The 19,481-nt window shown below is 36.4% G+C and overlaps 2 protein-coding genes across 4 annotated transcripts in view; one reads left to right on the top strand and one right to left on the bottom strand.

Annotated features, from left to right (window-relative positions):
* The window catches only part of grsm (granny smith), a 31,869-nt gene extending 29,564 nt beyond the window's left edge, over nt 1-2,305 (bottom strand). The window contains exon 1 of the mRNA XM_071692442.1: nt 2,190-2,305. The gene's annotated coding sequence lies outside the window, so the exon portion shown is untranslated. The remainder of the gene's footprint in view (nt 1-2,189) is intronic.
* A 104-nt stretch (nt 2,306-2,409) lies between these two features.
* Nucleotides 2,410-18,257, top strand: bys (Bystin). Of its 3 annotated transcripts, none has more exons than XM_071692447.1 (10): nt 2,410-2,548; nt 3,298-3,462; nt 5,582-5,709; nt 6,574-6,712; nt 8,088-8,226; nt 9,466-9,615; nt 11,377-11,603; nt 12,238-12,446; nt 13,619-13,769; nt 15,276-18,257. In XM_071692447.1, exons 2-10 carry the CDS (start codon nt 3,319-3,321, stop codon nt 15,339-15,341), a joined length of 1,353 nt encoding a protein of 450 aa, XP_071548548.1. In that variant the 5' UTR covers nt 2,410-2,548; nt 3,298-3,318; the 3' UTR covers nt 15,342-18,257. The 3 variants fall into 3 exon arrangements, with proteins under 3 accessions (XP_071548548.1, XP_071548547.1, XP_071548549.1); XM_071692446.1 differs by having other exon boundaries at nt 2,495-2,599; XM_071692448.1 differs by having other exon boundaries at nt 2,500-2,708.
* Nucleotides 18,258-19,481: the final 1,224 nt, after the last annotated feature.

The raw sequence follows: 19,481 nt of genomic DNA, 5'->3' as shown, positions 1-19,481 counted from the left end.
AATCCTTTACTCATCCACAAACTTACTAGAAACAGATATTCAAGAGCAGGGATTCAAAAAGACGATTTGCAGAGGATGATGTGTGGATATACGAGGAACTGAATGATGTTCAAATGTTTTCAAAGTGAAATAAAGAGGGCCCAGACAGGTGAGGTATCAGGAGGAGACATTGACACAATACAAAATTGTTTTGACCCATACAAGGTTCGACATAGTCCTGCTGAAATTTCAATATCAATGCTGAAGACGAGAGCAGATACACTTGATAAACCACTTGAAATACTTGTCAAGACGCCACTGAGTTAAGGCAGTGTGCTAATGGATGTACCTATTTATGAGAAAGGAGGCCTGGAAAAAGCGCTGAACTACAGACCGGTCTCCTTGACCAATGTAGTCTGTAAAGTGCTGGGAAAGATAAATAAGAAGCAATTAGGTAACTTCCTGCAGAGGAGCTACCTATGTGAGGGACAGCATGGTGTTACGAACCTCTAAAACTTCTATGAGGGAGTGGGCTCTGTTGTACACAAGAGAGAGGACTCAGATTATTATTTGTAACTGGGAGTGCCGGAAAACACTTGACAGTGTACCGAATGGAATGCTATTCGAGAGGGGTCATCAAGGAGGAATAAGGGGGGTATATTCCTTCGCTGAATAGGTGACTGAGTTGATGGTAGGGAACAAAATGAGCATGTCAGAGCTTAAGAAGCCTTCTCGAAATGGGTGGTCACCACTGGAGTGCCAGAGGGTCCTGTTCTGGGACAATTAATCTTGATTTATGTAACTGACTTGCTAAACGGTATGGACTCATCCCTGAATATGTTTGCAGATGATGCAAAGGTCGTGAGGATAGTGAAAAGCGAGGAGAATTACATCAATTTAGAGGACGTAGATAGACTCCAAAGTTGGCCTGACACGGCTGATGAAAATCAACCCAAATAAACGTAAAGCAATGGAGATTCTTCTAAAGTTTGAATACCGCACCTACAGAACCACAGAGTTAATGGAGAAGCTTCAGATGAGGTCAACAAAGATGGTACCACACTGAGAGAACCGGGTTACCAGTAAAGGCTGCATGCCAATTTGCTCACCATGTAAGAGATAAAAGTGATGGGGAATCTGATTAAAAAAAATCTTTCTATCTAGGTTGATGAAGGTAAGAAATTCTTGAAAGAAGAGTGGTGAGCAAGCCTTGAAAAGATGTAACGATACAGCAACCAGAGGACATACCATGGAATTAAGCTGGAAACTTGTTAAAATGATGTACTGCACTCTTTTTTAGAGTATATGGCATAATCTGAACGAGGCTGTGATATATGTGAAGAACATACATGATTATAGAGTTGTACGATAGTAGAGAATGTTTGAGATGGGGCCCCACAAGTGTAAAACCCTATCCTTGTACAATACAGATAAATAATCACTTTTAGATAATTAGAAGCACTTTTTTAATTCATCAGTGATGAAAGAGTACTTTTCCAATTCCAACAAGCAGATGAGAGTATAAGTGACAAAGACTGGAACCAAGTAGCACCTACTAGTCGTTCAAATTTAACAGTGAATGTAAAGTTACTCCATGAGCAGGCAAAGCGATCAACCTTTACGCCAGCATTTCCCTTGTAAACTAAGTAAACTAAAGGACAGAAGTTCAAAGATCGCAATTGGAGAAAAGCCTTTCAAAGAATACATGGAAAACATTTTTGCCCTAATGTTTGGGATGATAACCGTATTCCCACACACAGAAAGACGTTTCGTTTCTTTTTTATTCTTTACTTGATATTCCCAGGATCATGTTCGAGAGGGAAGAGTAAAGTAAAACTCACTCATATCGACTTGGTTTCATTTTTTCTTATTCATTTCCCAGGATCACCTGCTACCCCGACCCCCTCCTCAAACCAAGGCCTCCCTCCATCTGCTCGCTCCACGTCCAAGGTCGACAAGGTGTGGCATGACTGCCTCATTATGGCTCCTGCCGGTCTTCTTACGCTGTACCTTGACACATGGCAGTCACAAGTCATCCAAACGTTAACCCTGCGATATCACTCAATGTGTGCAGCTAGGGTAGCATTCCTATATCTTCTATATTCCCCCTTACATTCCTTGAACTAAAAAAAAAAAAAAAATAGTACGTGATCTCTCAAAATGACTTACTTTGACCTGAAATCTGAAGTAACTTCATTACCTCAACTGACCTAATGTAATTTGCCGTGACGTGATGTAAGTTAAATGATGGGTCCATCATACATTCTGTCGTGAAGAAATCATGATTTATTTTCGCATGTAGTTCGTTGAACGGCCATGTGCCGAGCTTGTTGACAAAATTTTGGCTATAATTCCTCATTACAAATTAGCAAATAAATATTTTTTTTTCTACAAGAGGTATCAAATGTTCCAAAGATTAGGATTATTTTTATTGAAAACAGTAAACTTCTAAGAAGAAAAGGACATAATAGTGATAAAAAAGGAATTACAATAAAGTATCTCTTCTATACGATACGTACATAAGCATTCGGTTGCGTCTCTAGTACCTTCACTTGGCATGTGTGTATAGGTGAGGGAACGGAAATAAAGTTCTGTGGGTCCTAAGTGAATACATCCAAGGGTGAGATTCGTGTTGTATATGAAAGACTTAAGTCATATAATGTGTCAGTTTTACTACATTTAATCATATTGTGGGAAGAATGTCATAATTTGATGACAAAATTGAAGAGGTAGGCTAGAAGAGATTTTCATGTATTTATGCAATGGTATTACTAAGTTTTCAAGGTTAAGGATGAGGCAGAGCTAAGTGAGTAGGCTAGAAGAGATTTTCATGTATTCTCTTTATGCAGTGGTATTACTAAGTTTTCAAGGTTAAGGATGAGGCAGAGCTAAATGAGTCATGATGTAGATCAAGGGTGTATGACTTTGGGGCTTTGTTTTTATATAAAAAGTGATAGAGGGGCCATAAAGACCAGACAACATGTATGGTTAAGGTTATTTTTGTTATTTTAAGATGAAAGATGTACATGTAAAGCAAGAGGATGTGTACAGACAGATAACATATGGTTGTGGTCTATGCCTGAAGTTAATGCACAGATTTCCCACTGGAGGTGGTGTAAGTGACTACTGTAGTAGTCTCAGAGGAGTGCTTATGAGTGACAAAGGTGTACTTTTTGCAGCCATACAAATGTCAGAATATTAGCAAGGGGTTTAACTGAGTCCATGAGCATTAGCACTCATAATACTGTTGAGAAAATGTGTTTATGTTATATATTCATTCATAATCAGTAATCTGATTATTTTTGTAATTTCTTACAGCTACAGTACTTGGTTTTTGCAATGGGAAAATCCAAAAAACTCAAAAGGCTAGGGGGGAAAGTGTCCCGTCCAGGTCCACTGGAAGTGCAACTTGCTCAAGATGAAGTGGCTCAGCCTAGTGGTCGTATAAAAGTGCGCAGTGAAAGAAAGGATGAAGATGACACGGTAAAGTTTATAAGAATATTTTGTTGTATAGTTTTATGGTGTTACCATTTACAGCATATCCTTCAACTTATTATTTAATGTCTTTTTTGATTATATAGTAATTTACTGTGTTGTAAAGAGATAGTGGGAGTAAATATTCCTTACAAAATGTGGAGAAATTAGTTATCAATAGAATTCCTTTTTGGTTAAGAAGAAGGTAATGAAAACCTAATGTTGATTTCTGAAAGATTCCCTCTAAAGATTTGAATAGTAGAAGAGCTTATTAGATTGTTGGTGTAGAAGGTTTGTAGCTAGGGAATTTAGAGAGGCATTTATTTGTTCCTGAAATACTCTGGTCCTTTACAGTTTATATTTAATTTGATATCCTGGGAATCATAGGTATAATCATCAATATTGTTGGTGATATTTATGTGTTTATAAGAAGCATGCATAGTTGTGCAGATGTGACAGCATTATTATGCTGTATTAATATACTCTCACTTTTTTCTGAGACATTAAAACAAACCTCCGATTCTGCTGGTCCTGAAATGGCATACAACCCATTCTTACAAATGCTTCCTCTTAACTCTTGCCTACATTATTCATTTATATTCCACCCCCCCTCATCAGATAAATTGGAATAACAGATTTTCTTCCTCACCTTTCAAACTCATCCAGCAGTGACCTGATTTTTGAGGGTATAGGAATGTTTATGTGGGTGGTGTACACACAGTTGGCCCAGAGAGATGGGTAGACAGAGCAAGTGGGGATGCTTTGAGCGCTGCAGACATACATCAAATGGAGCAAGATTCAAAAAGTGGCATACAGCTATCCTTAACGTTGGGTTAATGAGACATTTGAGCTGTTCCAGTGACTCATTCTTTTAGTTTCGGTTGCCATCTGTGGCCAGCAGCAAGTAGTTTTTACAATGGGTATGGAATGTGATGTTGCCATCTGTGGCCAGCAAGTAGTTTTTACTGTGGGTATGGAATGTAAGGTAATAAGTGGCACCTTACTACACATGCTTCATTTAAGAATATCAAAAACTTTCAACATCCTGCTATCCCTTCTTTTTATCCTAGTTGCCTCCATGCAAGTTCAAATGCCTCAGTTTAAGCCTTTAAGAACAAATCTATGTTTAGCTGTTCTCCTCTGCTTCCACCCATGTTATTTGCCTCTCATGACATGGAAGAGGTTTTGGGCAGTATTCTTACACCCCAGTACCCAGGAGTAGAGCAGTAGATTAGGCATTCAGGCTTTGTAAACCGTAAGGGTTTGCTTGGCTGGAGGATTCTGGATAACTTGATTGGGAGTTGAACTTTTCCAGTTGAGCTCCCTGAGCACCAAGATTTGATCTCAAATAAAAATTGCCAAAGAATTTACTGAGCACCCGCCAAAAAATGGTTAGATGAAATGCATATATTCCTTAGGTATGTAGTAGTTGGTGGGCAGCTACTTACCAGGGAGATATTTACCAGTACTGCCTGCATGGATAATCCATTGGGAGGGTTAATGACAGCTGCATAGTGAGCCAGCACTTCAGTGTTTGTCAGGTTGCACTCCTCTGACCCAGGTAACTGTTTTTTCTTTCTGCCTCACCCACACATGGACATCTGGCATTATGTCCACAAACACAATCTCTCCATGTCACATATAACACTTTAACTCACATAGCCCATTCATCATGACAATATTTTCTTGTGCTATGTGCTTGTCCTACCTTTTGGCAAAGTGGTAGGAACAATAAGTGGGAGATTTAGGTGGAAATTGAAGGTTGGAACATTAGGTAGAAGTCAGTAGAAACAGTAGCTAGGAGCCTCCGAAAACACTGCACACGTTTTCCTCAGCCAGTGGCCTTTTAAGGGTGAGGCACTAATGATTAAGAAGCAGCATTGCTGTGGCCACTCCTTAGAGGGTTACTGAAGGGAACAGGCATCAGAGATATAGATAAATAGATATATTCATAATGTTAATAGAAAATTAAACGTGTTCCAATTTTCTGATTTTTGCCATAGAATACTGTTTTGATACTCTCCAAGAAGAAAATTGGAAGAATTGGTGATAAATACTAATGGATTTACATGAACTAGCCATTTTGGAATTGCCAGTTTTGTATATTCTGTATGCTTCCTCTTTTCAGTATGTTGAGGAACAGCTTGGGAAAAATATCCTGAAGCAGAGTTTGGCACAACTAAGAGAAATGGATGCAGAGACGTTCGAGGGGGAGTTTCCACCTCTGGGTACTCAGCATCGAAGACTCACAAATAGGTAACATCTGCCATGACTGAATAATAATTCTGAAGTTTCACCAAGGGGATAATTGTCAACCCTCATTTATTTTTGTGTTGCCATTTTCATAGATAACTCTCTAAAGAAATAATGCCAAAGGAGACTTTGGTATGTTAGTTATGATAGTTATATGTATTCTTTATTTCTTTTTAACAATGAAGTTAGTATGAGAGATTTTCTCTTATCTTTTCAAGATTAACCTGTGTAGACTGGTCTGCAGCTGAATTCCACACCTTTGACTTGTGTAATCCACGACCTCTACTTGTCTGTACTTTATTATCAGTTTGTTTGACTTATTAGTGAAGGACCATTGAAGCTTTTTGTATGAAACATATAGGAAAACCTATATTGTTAACAATTTGCTTGGATTACAGTAAAGACAGGAATCACTCATAGTAACAGAAATTAGCATCCAATAAATGAACTTGACTAAGGTCCAACCAGAACTGTTACAGAACATCCTTAGACTAGACAGTTCTGAAATTCATTTGGAAGCTATCATAACTAATGGTGTGATACTAGTAAACTGAATGGCTTCTAAATAAAATAGTCTTGAACATTTTATAATTCTCAAGATAAGTAACATGTGTCTGTCACTATTTACCCAGTTTACACCAGCATACATTCAGACACCCCAGTCTGACCCTTCAAGGATGAATCATCACATGCATGTTTCTTGTGTTCATATTTTTAGTTATAATACCTTATCTTTCATCTCATCTTTTATGCATGTGTATGTCATTACTACAATTTCTGTATAGTGTATATCTTCTCTTTATTACTTTTCAGTTCATAATGTTGTCTTTGATATTTAAACATAATTGATTTTGAAAATATTTTCAGGCCACCTGCAGTGTCATTAAACTCGAAGTCAAAAGCAGGAGAGGACAGTGATTTGAACAGTGATGAAGATGTTGATGAAACGAAAAGTGCAGTACCTCAGAATGTTGATAAAGTTATTAAGGATTTTGAAGAAGAACTTGTGAGTATTGCTTTCCACCAGTTATATAATATTTAAGTGCTGGTAACTATACATGATCAGTAATACTGAGTTATTTAACAAATTTTAATATTTGATACTGAAGATTGATGTGGATGTCTGCAGGAATGATATTTAAAATAAGGCATGGAATTCGGGGATGATATGGAAATATTTGGCGAGTGGACATAGATAAACACTAAAAGGGTGTAAGTTAACTGGGAATAGGTACTATGGAGACAAGGCAATAGATTGAAGTGCTACTAGTGAGAAGTGTATAAAGATACATAATAATGATGGAGCTTGAAGGAGGTTCTGCAGGAACCACACCTTGCTACAAGGAAGAGACACCTCAGTCAGATTGTTCAGCAATCATGAAGGCCTTTCCACTCTTTTGGAGAGCTATCATAATAGAACAATTGCTTAGTAGCAATGAACACAGGTTATGGGAGGGTTCACCCTGTTAATTAGGATTACAGTTCTTATTATTTAGGTTTTAGTAAAAAGTTTATTCTTATTCATAGTAACTCTTCAGGTGTCTTTCTGTTGTGTAACTTCTGCATTGTATGTCCTGCTGACATTTGAATTTTATTTTTATATTTTTTTTTTTTTTGTACATGTTTACCACTTCCTGCATCAGTAAGGTAGCATCAGGAACAAAGAAATGGCCTCATTCATTCACATCCTCACTCTAGCTGTCATATGTAATGCACTGAAACCAGAGCTCCTTATGCACAACCAAGCCTCACAAACCTTTTTATGGTTTCCCCTAACCACATCATATGAAATGGTTCAGCCCTTTGGCTGCTCATCAACCCCTTTGCACCAACTACTCCACTTTGCTCTATCCCACATTTTGCACCATATTTCATATTTAGGCCCTGAATCTTCAAAGCATCTTTTCTTCCATCCTTTCACCTCCTTGGTTTCCCCTTTTCCTTGTAACCATCATTTCCGACATGTATACCCTCATACTTGTCCTTTCCATGTCCTAACTGTTTCAGTACACTTCAACTCTCATCCATTCTCTTCGTATTACCACATCTCTCTCTTACCCTCTCATTTCCTTTTCCATCAACCCTCCTCACACAACATATTATGCTCAAACATTTCATCTCCAATTCATCTACTGTACCATTAGACAAACCTAGCTTTGTTGCTCTTTCCTTATATATATTCCTTAGTGTGCCCAAGATCTTTGATTGCTTGCCCATGCTATGGTTTTTAATGAGTTACTATTCAATATGAATGTGAATGTTGATTTGATCAGGTAGAAGTTTATCTTTTTATTTTTGTGACAGGTGTATAATCAGTTTAAATGGTTACATACTAATAAAAACATTTTCTCCACAAAATTTGCTTTAATTTTCCTCTACAGAAATTAGCAAAGGAAGACCAGAACATATTGGAGCACTTTATGAACAAGGATGCAGCACCACAGAGGAAATTAGCAGATTTATTCAGAGATAGAATTACAGAAAAGCAGACAGAGATACGCACACAAGTGGATGCCAGTAGTAGGTGCCCTTTATTTCTTACGTTTGTGATGAATGTTTTTAGGTTAATATGATAATTGTTACAAGTTCGAATGTTGCTTTGCAAAATTATGATATTTCCTTCGTTATATATCTGTTATCATTACTCTTTTCCAAAGTTAATTGGGTGGATTAGGTACAAGCATTTTTACAATATCACTCACATACATCCTTGATGCTTACCCAATGTGTTATATTGAAACATGGACTTCCAAACATATAAAAGTGCTTCTTAGTTTTTCACTTTATGTAATAAGTTGATTTGGTAAATGAGACCAATGTCTCCATTTATAATTCTTCCACTCAGAAAATCCTTCTATTTCATGTGTTTCCAAATCATTCCTCCATCATGTGAAAATACATAGCCTTAATAAATTTTTTCATTACTTAGATTCATCTCTTCTTTTGTCTATCTTTCCCTTTTACATGCTATACCACTTTGACCAACCTATCATCTCTCATACACTCTACATAACCACACCATTCTCAACAGACTTTCATCCTTGTACCTTTCATATGATTTCTTTACATCTTATACCTCCTGATGTATTCATTCCATTTATCCTTGTAATTTCAACAGTACTACATAACTTATATAACTCTTCCCTATTTTACACCAACTCTGACTTTTCTACTCTTGAGTTTCACAGTCATATGTCATTGTGGGAAAAGTACTTCTTCATGTTTCTTTCATGTTCTACTGTTGATATGAGCTTTCTGTGCACCACCAATTTTTTGGAAATATTCTGTAATTTTGCCAAGTTTGATGTAAAATTCAGATGTTCATCCATTTAACATTGCTTGTTAATTATGAAATCACTTTTGGTAGAATTCAAATTAGTGGTTGTCACTTGATTAGCTTCATAAGAGTATTTTCATGAAAGGAATTTAATTCTGCTGTATAATTGGAGCAAACTAAAGTAAACAGTACCATATCAGATGCTTCTTGTAAATTACCATGTTTAAGGTGTTCCTGCTACCATAAAGTTGTCATGACCTTAGAAACTAGATGAGTGGTGTTTGAAGAGTTTGTAAAGTTTTTGCTGCAGGTATGTGGTTAGATTAGATGATTTGGATCTTACATCATTATGACCGTTTTGTACAACCATTTGACGCATGAATCACCTCAGTTACTCACATTTCATCCAAATTATTTTATCCAATCCTTTCAACTATCACTGGTTCTGAAGACTCTCAGCTAAACATCTTGTCTATTTCTAGGTGTCCAAACAGTCAACCTTAGTCCGGAGGTACAAGAAATGTGTGTTCAAGTGGGGACAGTATTGGCAAAGTATCGTAGTGGACCTTTGCCAAAGATGTTCAAGGTTATTCCAAAGATGCGCAGCTGGGAAGAGCTTGTCTTTTTGACAAGTAAGTGGTTTTTATGTGCCATGAAACTCTTAATTCTCTCTTGCAGGTATTTTTATTAGAAATTTTTAATCCTTCATATATGGCCCATCAGAGTGGTATAGGATGCCACCTTTTCTATGTAAAGAAAGATAAAAGATTTTGCTGAGTATGTACTGATGTTTTTTATAATTAGATACATAGCTGAAGAGACACAGACTGTTACTGGTCTGCCCCATACTGTGTTGAATATTCATAATTTGGAAATTGGCAGCTCAGAAAATTCAAAGGTGCCTCACTCCGTCAAGCAGCTTTAAGTAATAGCTCTATGTTGTAGCAGTAAGCGTTCCTGAACATGATGCATTCATAGGCCGCATATCCTTACAGCCTCGATAAAAACTTTTCACTGCTTCTAGCAACTTACCTCCCACACCATATACTCAATACCTTCCACAAAGTGTCTCTGTCAACTCTATCATATGCCTTCTCCAGATCCATAAATGCTACATACAAATCCATCTGTTTTCTAAGTATTTCTTACATACATTCTTCAAAGCAAGCACCAGATCCATACATCCTCTACCACTTCTGAAACCACACTGCTCTTCCCCAATCTGATGCTCTGTACACTCCTTCACCCTCGCAGTCAATACCCTTGCATATAATTTCTCAGAAATACTAAACAAACTTGTCTCTATAGTTTGAACACTCAGCTTTGTCCCCTTTCCTTTGTACAATGGCACTATGCATGCATTCTGCCAATCCTCAGGGATTTCACCATGATCCATACATACATTGAATATCCTTACCAATCAATCAACAACACAGTCACACCCTCTCTGAATAAATTCAATTGTAATACCATCCAAACCCGCCACCTTGCTGGATTTTATCTTCTGGAAAGCTTTTGCTTCCCCTTCTTTTTTAATCAAACCATTCTCCCTGATCCTCTCACTTTTCACACCACCCCAGCCAAAACATCCTAAATCTGCCATTCTACCATCAAACACATTCAACAAGCCTTCAAAATATTCACTCCATCTCCTTCCCACTCCATTGCTACCTGTTATTACTTCCCCTTTGACCCCTTCACTGATGTTTCTATATGTTCTCTTGCCTTATGGGCATTATTCACCTCCTTCCAAAACATCTTTTTATTCTCCCTAAAGTTTAATGATACTCTCTCACCTCTGCTCTCATTTGCCCTCTTTTTCAACCCTTGCACCTTCCATTTGACCTCCTGCCACTTTCTTTTATACATATTTGCCATTTTCCATGTTAGCAAGGTAGCATTAAGGACAGAATACGTGGGCAGTATTCTTTCTCCCCTATTCCCAGAGAAGCCACATCCGCTTACACTCATTCTCTTGCTGTCATGTGTAATGCACTGAAACCACAGCTCCCTATCCATATCCAGGCCCCACAGACCTTTCCATGTTTGCCTCAGATGTTTCACATGCTCTGGCTCAGTCCATTGACAGCACATTAATGAAAGGGCCTCAGTTGTCCATGCCTTCTCAGTAATTAAAAACAAAGGTTACACTACTGCATCGTAGTTCTTACTCCTTGTACCATACCTTATGCATCACAGAAGCCAAGTCAGGATCATATTTACTCAGTCTAAGCTGTGTAGTTTATGAAAATATCATTATGGCTTTTATCACCAAATGTAGGAAAAGGGCTCCTGGTCCTTTACGGCCAGATTGCTTTTATTGTCCTGTAATAGAATCTAGATCAATAACTTTTTATGATTTATTAAGTGTTAAGTAATTTTCTTTGTTACAGATCCAGACAAGTGGTCTGCTGCTGCAATGTATCAAGCGGTTAGGATTTTTGTCAGTAATCTTAAAGAAGCAATGGCTCAACGTTTCTTCAACCTTGTTCTTCTACCACGAATTCGGGATGATATCTCGTATTTTAAGCGACTTAACTTTCATCTCTACCAAGCAATGTTTAAAGCACTTTTTAAGCCAGCTGCCTTCTTTAAGGGTATTGTGCTTCCTTTATGTATGGTAAGTGACTTCATTAAGTACTTCATATTATGATAAAATGTAACTTTAAACAACACCCTCGTTAACTGAGATAATATAATGGAATCAGGTTCAGCTGTCATATATCTCTGCTGGTCAGTGAGCTCTAGAGACAGTTGGAGCCTCAAACTTGCCTAGTGAGGTATGAATTGTGGTTTTATATTCTACTGGGGATATTTGGTGTGAAGAAATCAGTAGGAATGCACATTAATTATTGATGAAAGTATTTTAGTTTAAGTTTATTGTACAGTGTTTGGCAGATGTTAGCTTGGTTAAGAAGATACACTGTAAGATAGTTGAAGGTACAAGGAGGAAAGATAAAAATGCAGAGAATTGATGAAGTTTAGAAATGTCATGTATAAGGAAGCCAGATCAGAGATTTGGGATCAGATGTGGTGAAAGCATGCTGTATACTTTTGTAGAAGTGATGTGAATTGCGACATTGGTCTCACTTGTTAAGCAAGCATTATGTAAAAAGTGAAAAAATAAGAAGCATTTATGTTCCTGTTTTATTGTGAATGGCTTAAGGGGATGTATGTACTTGATCCTTCCCATGGAAATGGAAATGTTGTTTATTATGATGATGAGACATTAACTCAATTTTTTTTTCATACAGTCTGGCAACTGCACCCTGCGAGAGGCAATAATTGTTGGTTCTGTTCTCGCCAAGAATCGCATCCCAATACTTCATTCTGCAGCAGCAATCCTTAAAATTGCAGAGATGGAGTACACAGGACCAAATTCTATTTTCTTGAGGATATTCTTTGATAAGAAATATGCCTTACCATACAGAGTAGTTGATGCATGTGTCTATCACTTTCTTAAGTAAGTTTCAGTAGATTTAAGTTGTAGCAAAGTAATTATCATGTCATAATGTAGATCAGCTGATCATTAGCAAAAAATATAGGGTTTTAACAATGAAGTTTTTCCTTAATGTTTTCAAGTTTTTAACAATGTTAGTTTTTACCAATTTTCTTAGTGATTTGTTAGGGGCCCTTTCTCTTTTTATGCCAGTATTGCCTATTTTCACAAATTCATGGTTGACTGTTGCTCAGAATCCTCATTATTTTAATATGAATATTAGTAAAATTTTTCTTTTCTGTTGTCAGAAACATGTTACAACCCATTTAGTGGGATGACATCTTCAAGCTACATGCTGTATCTTTGAAGGAGTGCTTTTGACTTTTGAATATTTTCAAGTATCTTCCCTTTGATCTTAATTCAATTTATACTGAAGAAAATTTTTCCCATATTGATATTTAATGGTAGCTCTATTCTTTTCTCCTTTTATGCCCCTGTTGCAGAACATGGGTACAGTTGATATGCCCAATATGTACTGTATATAAAGTTTTACACATCATTGTGTTTTAGGATTAGGATCAGAGTTCCAGGTCTTATACTACAACTAAATGCTTGGGTACACTACCTTTCATGAGTGGGTGAGGTCAGAGGTCAAGGTCATAAGGTTTTGTTCACTAACATGCAACTTGAGATTTGTGAACATGATATTTCATGACTGGATGTGGGCCAAATTTATACTACAGGTACCTCATACAAAACTGACAAAATGTTTCAAATTACGTAAAGGTCAGGGTCACAGAATTTTTTGTACAGAAATGCCACAAGATGTATGTGGGCACTGTACCGAAAGGCTGAAATTACACCTATGAACCAGACACGTGCAACAGATTATCTGTACTTAGTTCTACATGTGATGAAGTTTTGAAGATTGGGTCTAAGGTCAAAATCACTAGTTCATGTATACTTAAATGCCATCACTTATGGCCATTATTACACAATATAACATTGATGAGGCAGGTTTCAGCTTACCATGATTTATAGTATGGAAAAAGAGATTTCAGTAAAAACAAAAAAATGAGGCAGGTTTCTGAAGTTTTAAATATACATATTTTAGGTAAATTCCATATTGCCACTTTTAGATTTACTTTTTGTGTACATCAAGAAATAACGTTAATGGACTTTTGCAATTTTTTAAGGTTTGAGCATGATCGACGTGACCTGCCAGTACTATGGCACCAGGCTCTGCTGACCTTTGTACAGCGCTACAAGGAAGACCTTAGTCCAGATCAGAAACAGTCTCTCTTGGATGTTGTTAAATTCCACACTCATTATGCCATTACACCCGAGGTTAGTAACTAGCTGTATCTTATGAAGGAATAGATATTTTACCTTTATGATGTAAATATGTTTTTGCAAACCTTAGTAGATGGTATAAAAAAAAAGATATGTGTATATTTTTTAATAAGAGTAACTTGAATGTCATTCATGACAAATTGGGATTGACTATCATGAATGTTGATGAGAGTAATGATGTTAAAGAATCAAGAAAAATTTCTTTACATCATTGAAAATGCTTCAAATGTACATTTCATTTTGTTGAATTTTAAGCCACTCTTATTAAAGGAAACAAAGATTTGAATAGGATTTCGAAGTGAGGCAGACATCTTTGTTGAGGTCTGTCTTAAATCATTTTCTCATTTCTCTATTTGAAACATATCAAGAATATCCCATTTTCTTTGATGTATTTATATTTCTCCCATTCCACGTGATAAACACTCTTTGTATCCCTCTAACATCTAACCTGTTTTAGGCATTACACAATCAGTATAGTCTTTCTTGAAAAACTCTTGTTCAGAGATTCTTATCTGAGCAGTCACTTTACAAGTTATATGTTTATCTTTGTATAGGGTACTTGTCACATCTGTGGTAGTTCCACCTTGTAATACCTATGTGGCATAGTAGATTTTAAAATAGTCATATCATTTCTCCCATTCTGGCCTCAAAACTTGACCTACTTCTACTATTATACCCTGTTGGTGCTCTTTCCTCCCCCTTTTTTTTATACTCTTGGTTTATGTTCACAAGAGCTGTTTCCTTGCATGCCCCTTCCAATAGCTAACTTGCCTACTATAGGTGTCCATTGTGTAATGACATCTCATATACTAGAATTTTGCTATAACTTATAAAATTAAATAAACTCATTCAGTGAGGACTAAATCTTTTTGTAATAGAATTTTTTATCTAACATGAATTTCTGTTTATCTTCTTGACATAAAAAAAGTCTTCCCACAGACTTTGTTTAATTACTAATCGAGTAATAATAAATTGGAAAAAAATGCATTACACAAGAGAGCCAGAGACTGGGTGTGAGTGGCTGTGGCCTTACTTTGTTCTTGGTGCTACCTTGCTGACACTGGAAATGGCGATTAGGCATGGGAAAAAAATGAAAGTTTGAGAACAAGAACAAGAGAGCTGATGACATAAGCGTGAAACTGTTTATGCTAGTTCCTGAATTTGAGAGAAAGCTGAGAGCTGTTAATGTGAATTAAAGTAAGGTTATTAGTTTAGTAATGGAAAGAGACAGGTTTGTTGGGATGTGAGCTTGAATGGAGTGAATGTGGAGTGAATTGAATTTTTAGATACTTGGGAGTTAAATGACTGATCTTAGGAATTTAACAACGTATGCTAAGAATATAATGACGTTAATTCGGGAAACGGCATTCAAGTAGGAAAAAAAAATTGTTGAATACAATCAATTCTGACACGGTCTTGCCTTTCTGTCACCCATAAACTTTAGTTTCCAGGTTTCTCAGCTGTTATTTTTTTTGCATTTAGCAGGGTTCTATTTTTCAGGTACGAAGAGAACTCATGAACTCCAAGTGTCGAGGTGAAAGCGATGTAAAGATGGCTGTTGATTAATTATATGATGAAAAGAAACTGGAAACTGTCTGTATAATGCTAGTAACTCCATTCTTATGTACATAGGATGGATTTGGTGCTCATAGCCTCACTTTTTTTTTTTATACATATAGAACATTTGCGAAGTGTGCTGAAGTGAACAGGTCCTCTAGATTGCTACACAGTTTTGTGATCATTCAACTAATGTTCTGAATTGATTTGCCAGACGAGACATTCTTTATTCTCCTTCCCATCCACCTACACAGTGTCTTTACAGCCTTAGGTAACTAAGTGTTCCTTAGGCATTCATATTCAAACTGCATCCACACTTCAAACATTTCACTGCATAAGCATATCACATTTATAGTCTTACTGTTTTCTTTATACCTTCAACCACATGGTTAAAAATTTTCGCCACCTTATTTGCTTTGTGCTTCATGAGACATGCCATTTGGTAATTTTTCCCTTCACTTTTTTTAAGTTATCTATTACCACGTAAACTTTATTGATTCTGTTTGTTCCCATAAGCCCAGGTTTACTGTGCATGCAATTTACCTGTGCTTTGTTTTTTATCCATACGTACAAAAACTAATTTCTCATATACTTTCATTTGTTAGAACTCCAGTATGTTACCTTGCTCTCTTATCACCATATTGATTAGCTGTGTTTGACTCATTTATGGTAGGATTACCACTTGTAACTTTGTATTGAAATGAATTTTTACTATGTTTGTTGCATGGAGATGATTTGCTGTGTAGAACCAGGAGTCAGATGAATGGGAGGTGGCTTTAAAAATATGTGTGAGGTAGATTCTCAAGTAACTGTGTGTATAAGTAAGACTGTTTTTTTTTAAAGTGGGCTGATTAGTTTAATATAGTTTTGAATAGAAAAGTGGATGATATAGATGAATTTAGATATTTAAGAATAATGAATGGTATAGTTGGTCACAGAACAGCTGAATACGTAAGTATTGCAATAAAAATGATTTGCGTAAAGCTTTAGTTAATGAAAAGAACTTGAAGAGTAAAGTGAAGAAAGAATTCTTGTCCTAGCTTTGGTGTATGGATGTGAAACAATTAATTTTGTAGGTCAAGGTAAGTGGAAGAGCTGTAGAAGTGATGATTTATGTACAGTGTTATATTTGAAATATGAGAATTGACAAAGAATGAGGATGTAAGAAGTATATGAGGTAATAAGAAACAACTGGAAACATAGAGATGAAATTGATTTTTGGAGGGATGGTAAGCCACAATGTACATATGATTTAGAAAAGATATATATATAGGGAGGTAAATGTTGGCAATGAGAGGGCCTGGGAAGTGAGTCGGTTGTTGTTCGCCAATGATACAGCTCTGGTGGCTGATTCGAGTGAGAAACGGCAGAAGTTGGTGACTTGAGTTTGGAAAAGTGAGTGTAAGGAGAAAGTTGAGAGTAAATGTGAATAAGAGCAAGGTTATTAGGTTCAGCAGGGATAAGGGACAAGTTAATTGGGATGTAAGTTTGAATGGAAAAAAAATTGGAGGAAGAAGTGTTTTAGATATCTGGGAGTGGACTTTGCAGCGAATGAAACCATGGAAGTGGAAGGGAGTCACAGGGTGATGGTTCTGGGAGAAATGAAGAATATGTGGAAGGAGAGCAGAAATGGGCATGTTTGAAAGAATATTAGTTCCAACAATATTATATGGTTGCAAGGCATGGGCTATAGATAGGGTTGTATGGAGGAGGGTGGATGTGTTGGAAATGAATTGTTTGAAGACAATATGTGGTGTGAGGTGGTTTGATTAAGTAATGAATGGGTGAGATAGATTGAGTGGAAATAAAAAGTGTGTGGTTGAGAGAGCAGAAAAGGGTGTTTTGAAAGGGTTTGGACATATGGAGAGAATGAGTGAGGAAAGATTGACAGAGGATATATGTGTCAGAGGTTGAGGGAACATAAGAGAAGCTGGAGACCAAATTGGAGGTGGAAGGCTGGAGTGAAAAACATTCTGATTGATCAGGGTCTGAACATACAGGAGGGTGAGAGGTGTGCATGGAACAGAGTGAATTGGAATGATGTGGTATACCGGGGTTGACGTGCTGTCAATGGATTAATGCCATGTTTCAGAATAGATGCCTGAGAAGTGATTTTTGATAAGGTGCAGTGGAATCCTTTAGTGTGTAAAGGTGTGAGTGAAGACTAGGTCTCATGATGAATTAGCTATATGACTAAAGGTTTGTGTTGAGTGGAAATAGACGAAGAAAACTGAGAATACTGATGATAAATTGTGTTGAAAGTGGAACAGACTTTACATTTTGGAATCAATTCTATATATTAAGTATTTAAAGTCTACCAGATATGAGAGCAATACTCCATACAAGCATGAATTAGTCCTTTGTGTAATTGGATCAACTGTAGAAAAGAACAATTTTTGTATTGCAAAGTAAGATAAGTTTGTATTAGTGTGCGACTCCTTATTTTACTAAAATGTACATGCTATGGTTGAGGCTGTGTACGAGTGAAGTGAGAGGCTGTATGCTCTTAATCCAGTCCCATGTAAATGGGAAAAGTTAAAAGATTATAAATATATTTCTTACTGTTATTACATATGACTTTTTTTAATTTAGCATGTATGTTTTATATGAATGAATAAATACTATACCTTGTAGGTTAGACACTTGTTTATATGTACCTGTTTTTTCATCTATGGTGCCAATACATTAATACACTAAGGCATAACCTGTTTTCATATCAGTATTGCAGGAACAGAATTTTACTGTACATTTGTTGGCATTTACACCAGCACAGTTTAAGGGTGATGACCAAATGATAATGATAGATGTATTTGTCATATTAGCTGGGAATAAGCTTTAGATGTGATAATATAAATCCTTAGCTAATCCACATTGATAATCTTTACCTACATTGTACTGAAAATTATTACATTGTTATACAATCCAGAGTACATTTCTATTGAAAATCCTTCACTTATCCTAATATTGGTGTTCCTTTTCACTCTATATTGAAAATACTCATTTGCAGTTGTACTGAAAAATCCTCGGTTAAACTGAAAATCTCCATTTCTTTCACGATGAAAATCCTTGGATAAAACTATTAAAACTTTCATATATACTTTCTGGAAGTTTAAGTGAAAAATGTTGAACCCATTTTTATAAGTATCACATATTCCAGCTATCTGACAAGCAGGCCCTTGCAGAATTTCCATCATGCATCTCTTAGCGAACCTCATCCATCTCTACAAACTAACATTCTTTTCACAAAAATACTTCCGATGACAGAAACACTATTGATCATGCGATGAGCACTATGTACAAGTCCTACATTTTGGCAAGATCTTGTCATATATACTCCTAGGTGTACCATCCTAATGTATTATTCCTCTGCCTTGGTATCCCTAATACTTTTTTTCACCTGACTGGTACAAACTTCCCTTCAGTTCCCATATTTTCCATGTTTTCCTGCTACAATCAACCTTTTTCATACCACATAACAAACTCAGTCATTTCATTCACTGTACATTTACCCTCCTCACTTCCAATCAAAATTCAAGAATTGCAGTAATAATGAATACTGGAATTACTATACCCTTAATCCTTAAATGCTGGGTGACTGAAAAAGATGTAGATTAAAAATTTTAGTTTCTACATGTTCTGTTTCTCTTTTTGAAGTGAAAGAAATACATGTAAAAATAAAGGATATGTAAAAAAAAAAAAAAAAAAAAAAAAAAAAAAAAAAAAAAAAAAAAAAAGGTTCATGCATCACTGGGAAGTGGAGGAGGAAGAGTTTTGGAGGGTATGTTTCAGTCAAATTATCAGCTTAACATTATAAAATGAAAGAAATACTTGTATAGTAGAGAATACGTACACGAACTTGGATATGGCTGTAGTATAATGCTGAAGGTAATGACAGATCCCCTAAGGGAGTGGGAGAGAAATGATGGAGTGTGTGCATCACACTCTGAGGGATGACTGAATTGCCATTAACATCATCCATGCAGGGCAGATACCAAGGCTACACCTGGTGACCATACAAATGTCACAATACTGGCACACATTAAAAGAAAAGGAAAAAATGCAAAGATCAAGACTGCATCAGTGACCCCTGGCATGCACTTGGCAACTGTACAACTCCTGACATTTAAGGATTAATCATACCCATTTTTG

Source organism: Panulirus ornatus, chromosome 53, assembly GCF_036320965.1.
Source record: "Panulirus ornatus isolate Po-2019 chromosome 53, ASM3632096v1, whole genome shotgun sequence".
Taxonomy (NCBI): Eukaryota; Metazoa; Arthropoda; class Malacostraca; order Decapoda; family Palinuridae; genus Panulirus; species Panulirus ornatus.
Note: the sequence above shows the minus strand (reverse complement) of the source record. Positions and strands in the feature narration are given on the sequence as shown.

Coding starts and splice junctions, on each gene's coding strand:
- bys (XM_071692447.1), top strand. CDS start 3,319: ATGGGAAAATCCAAAAAACTCAAAAGGCTAGGGGGGAAAGTGTCCCGT. Junction 6,713..8,087: donor AGGATTTTGAAGAAGAACTT/GTGAGTATTGCT, acceptor TTTCCTCTACAG/AAATTAGCAAAGGAAGACCA. Junction 13,770..15,275: donor ATTATGCCATTACACCCGAG/GTTAGTAACTAG, acceptor TCTATTTTTCAG/GTACGAAGAGAACTCATGAA.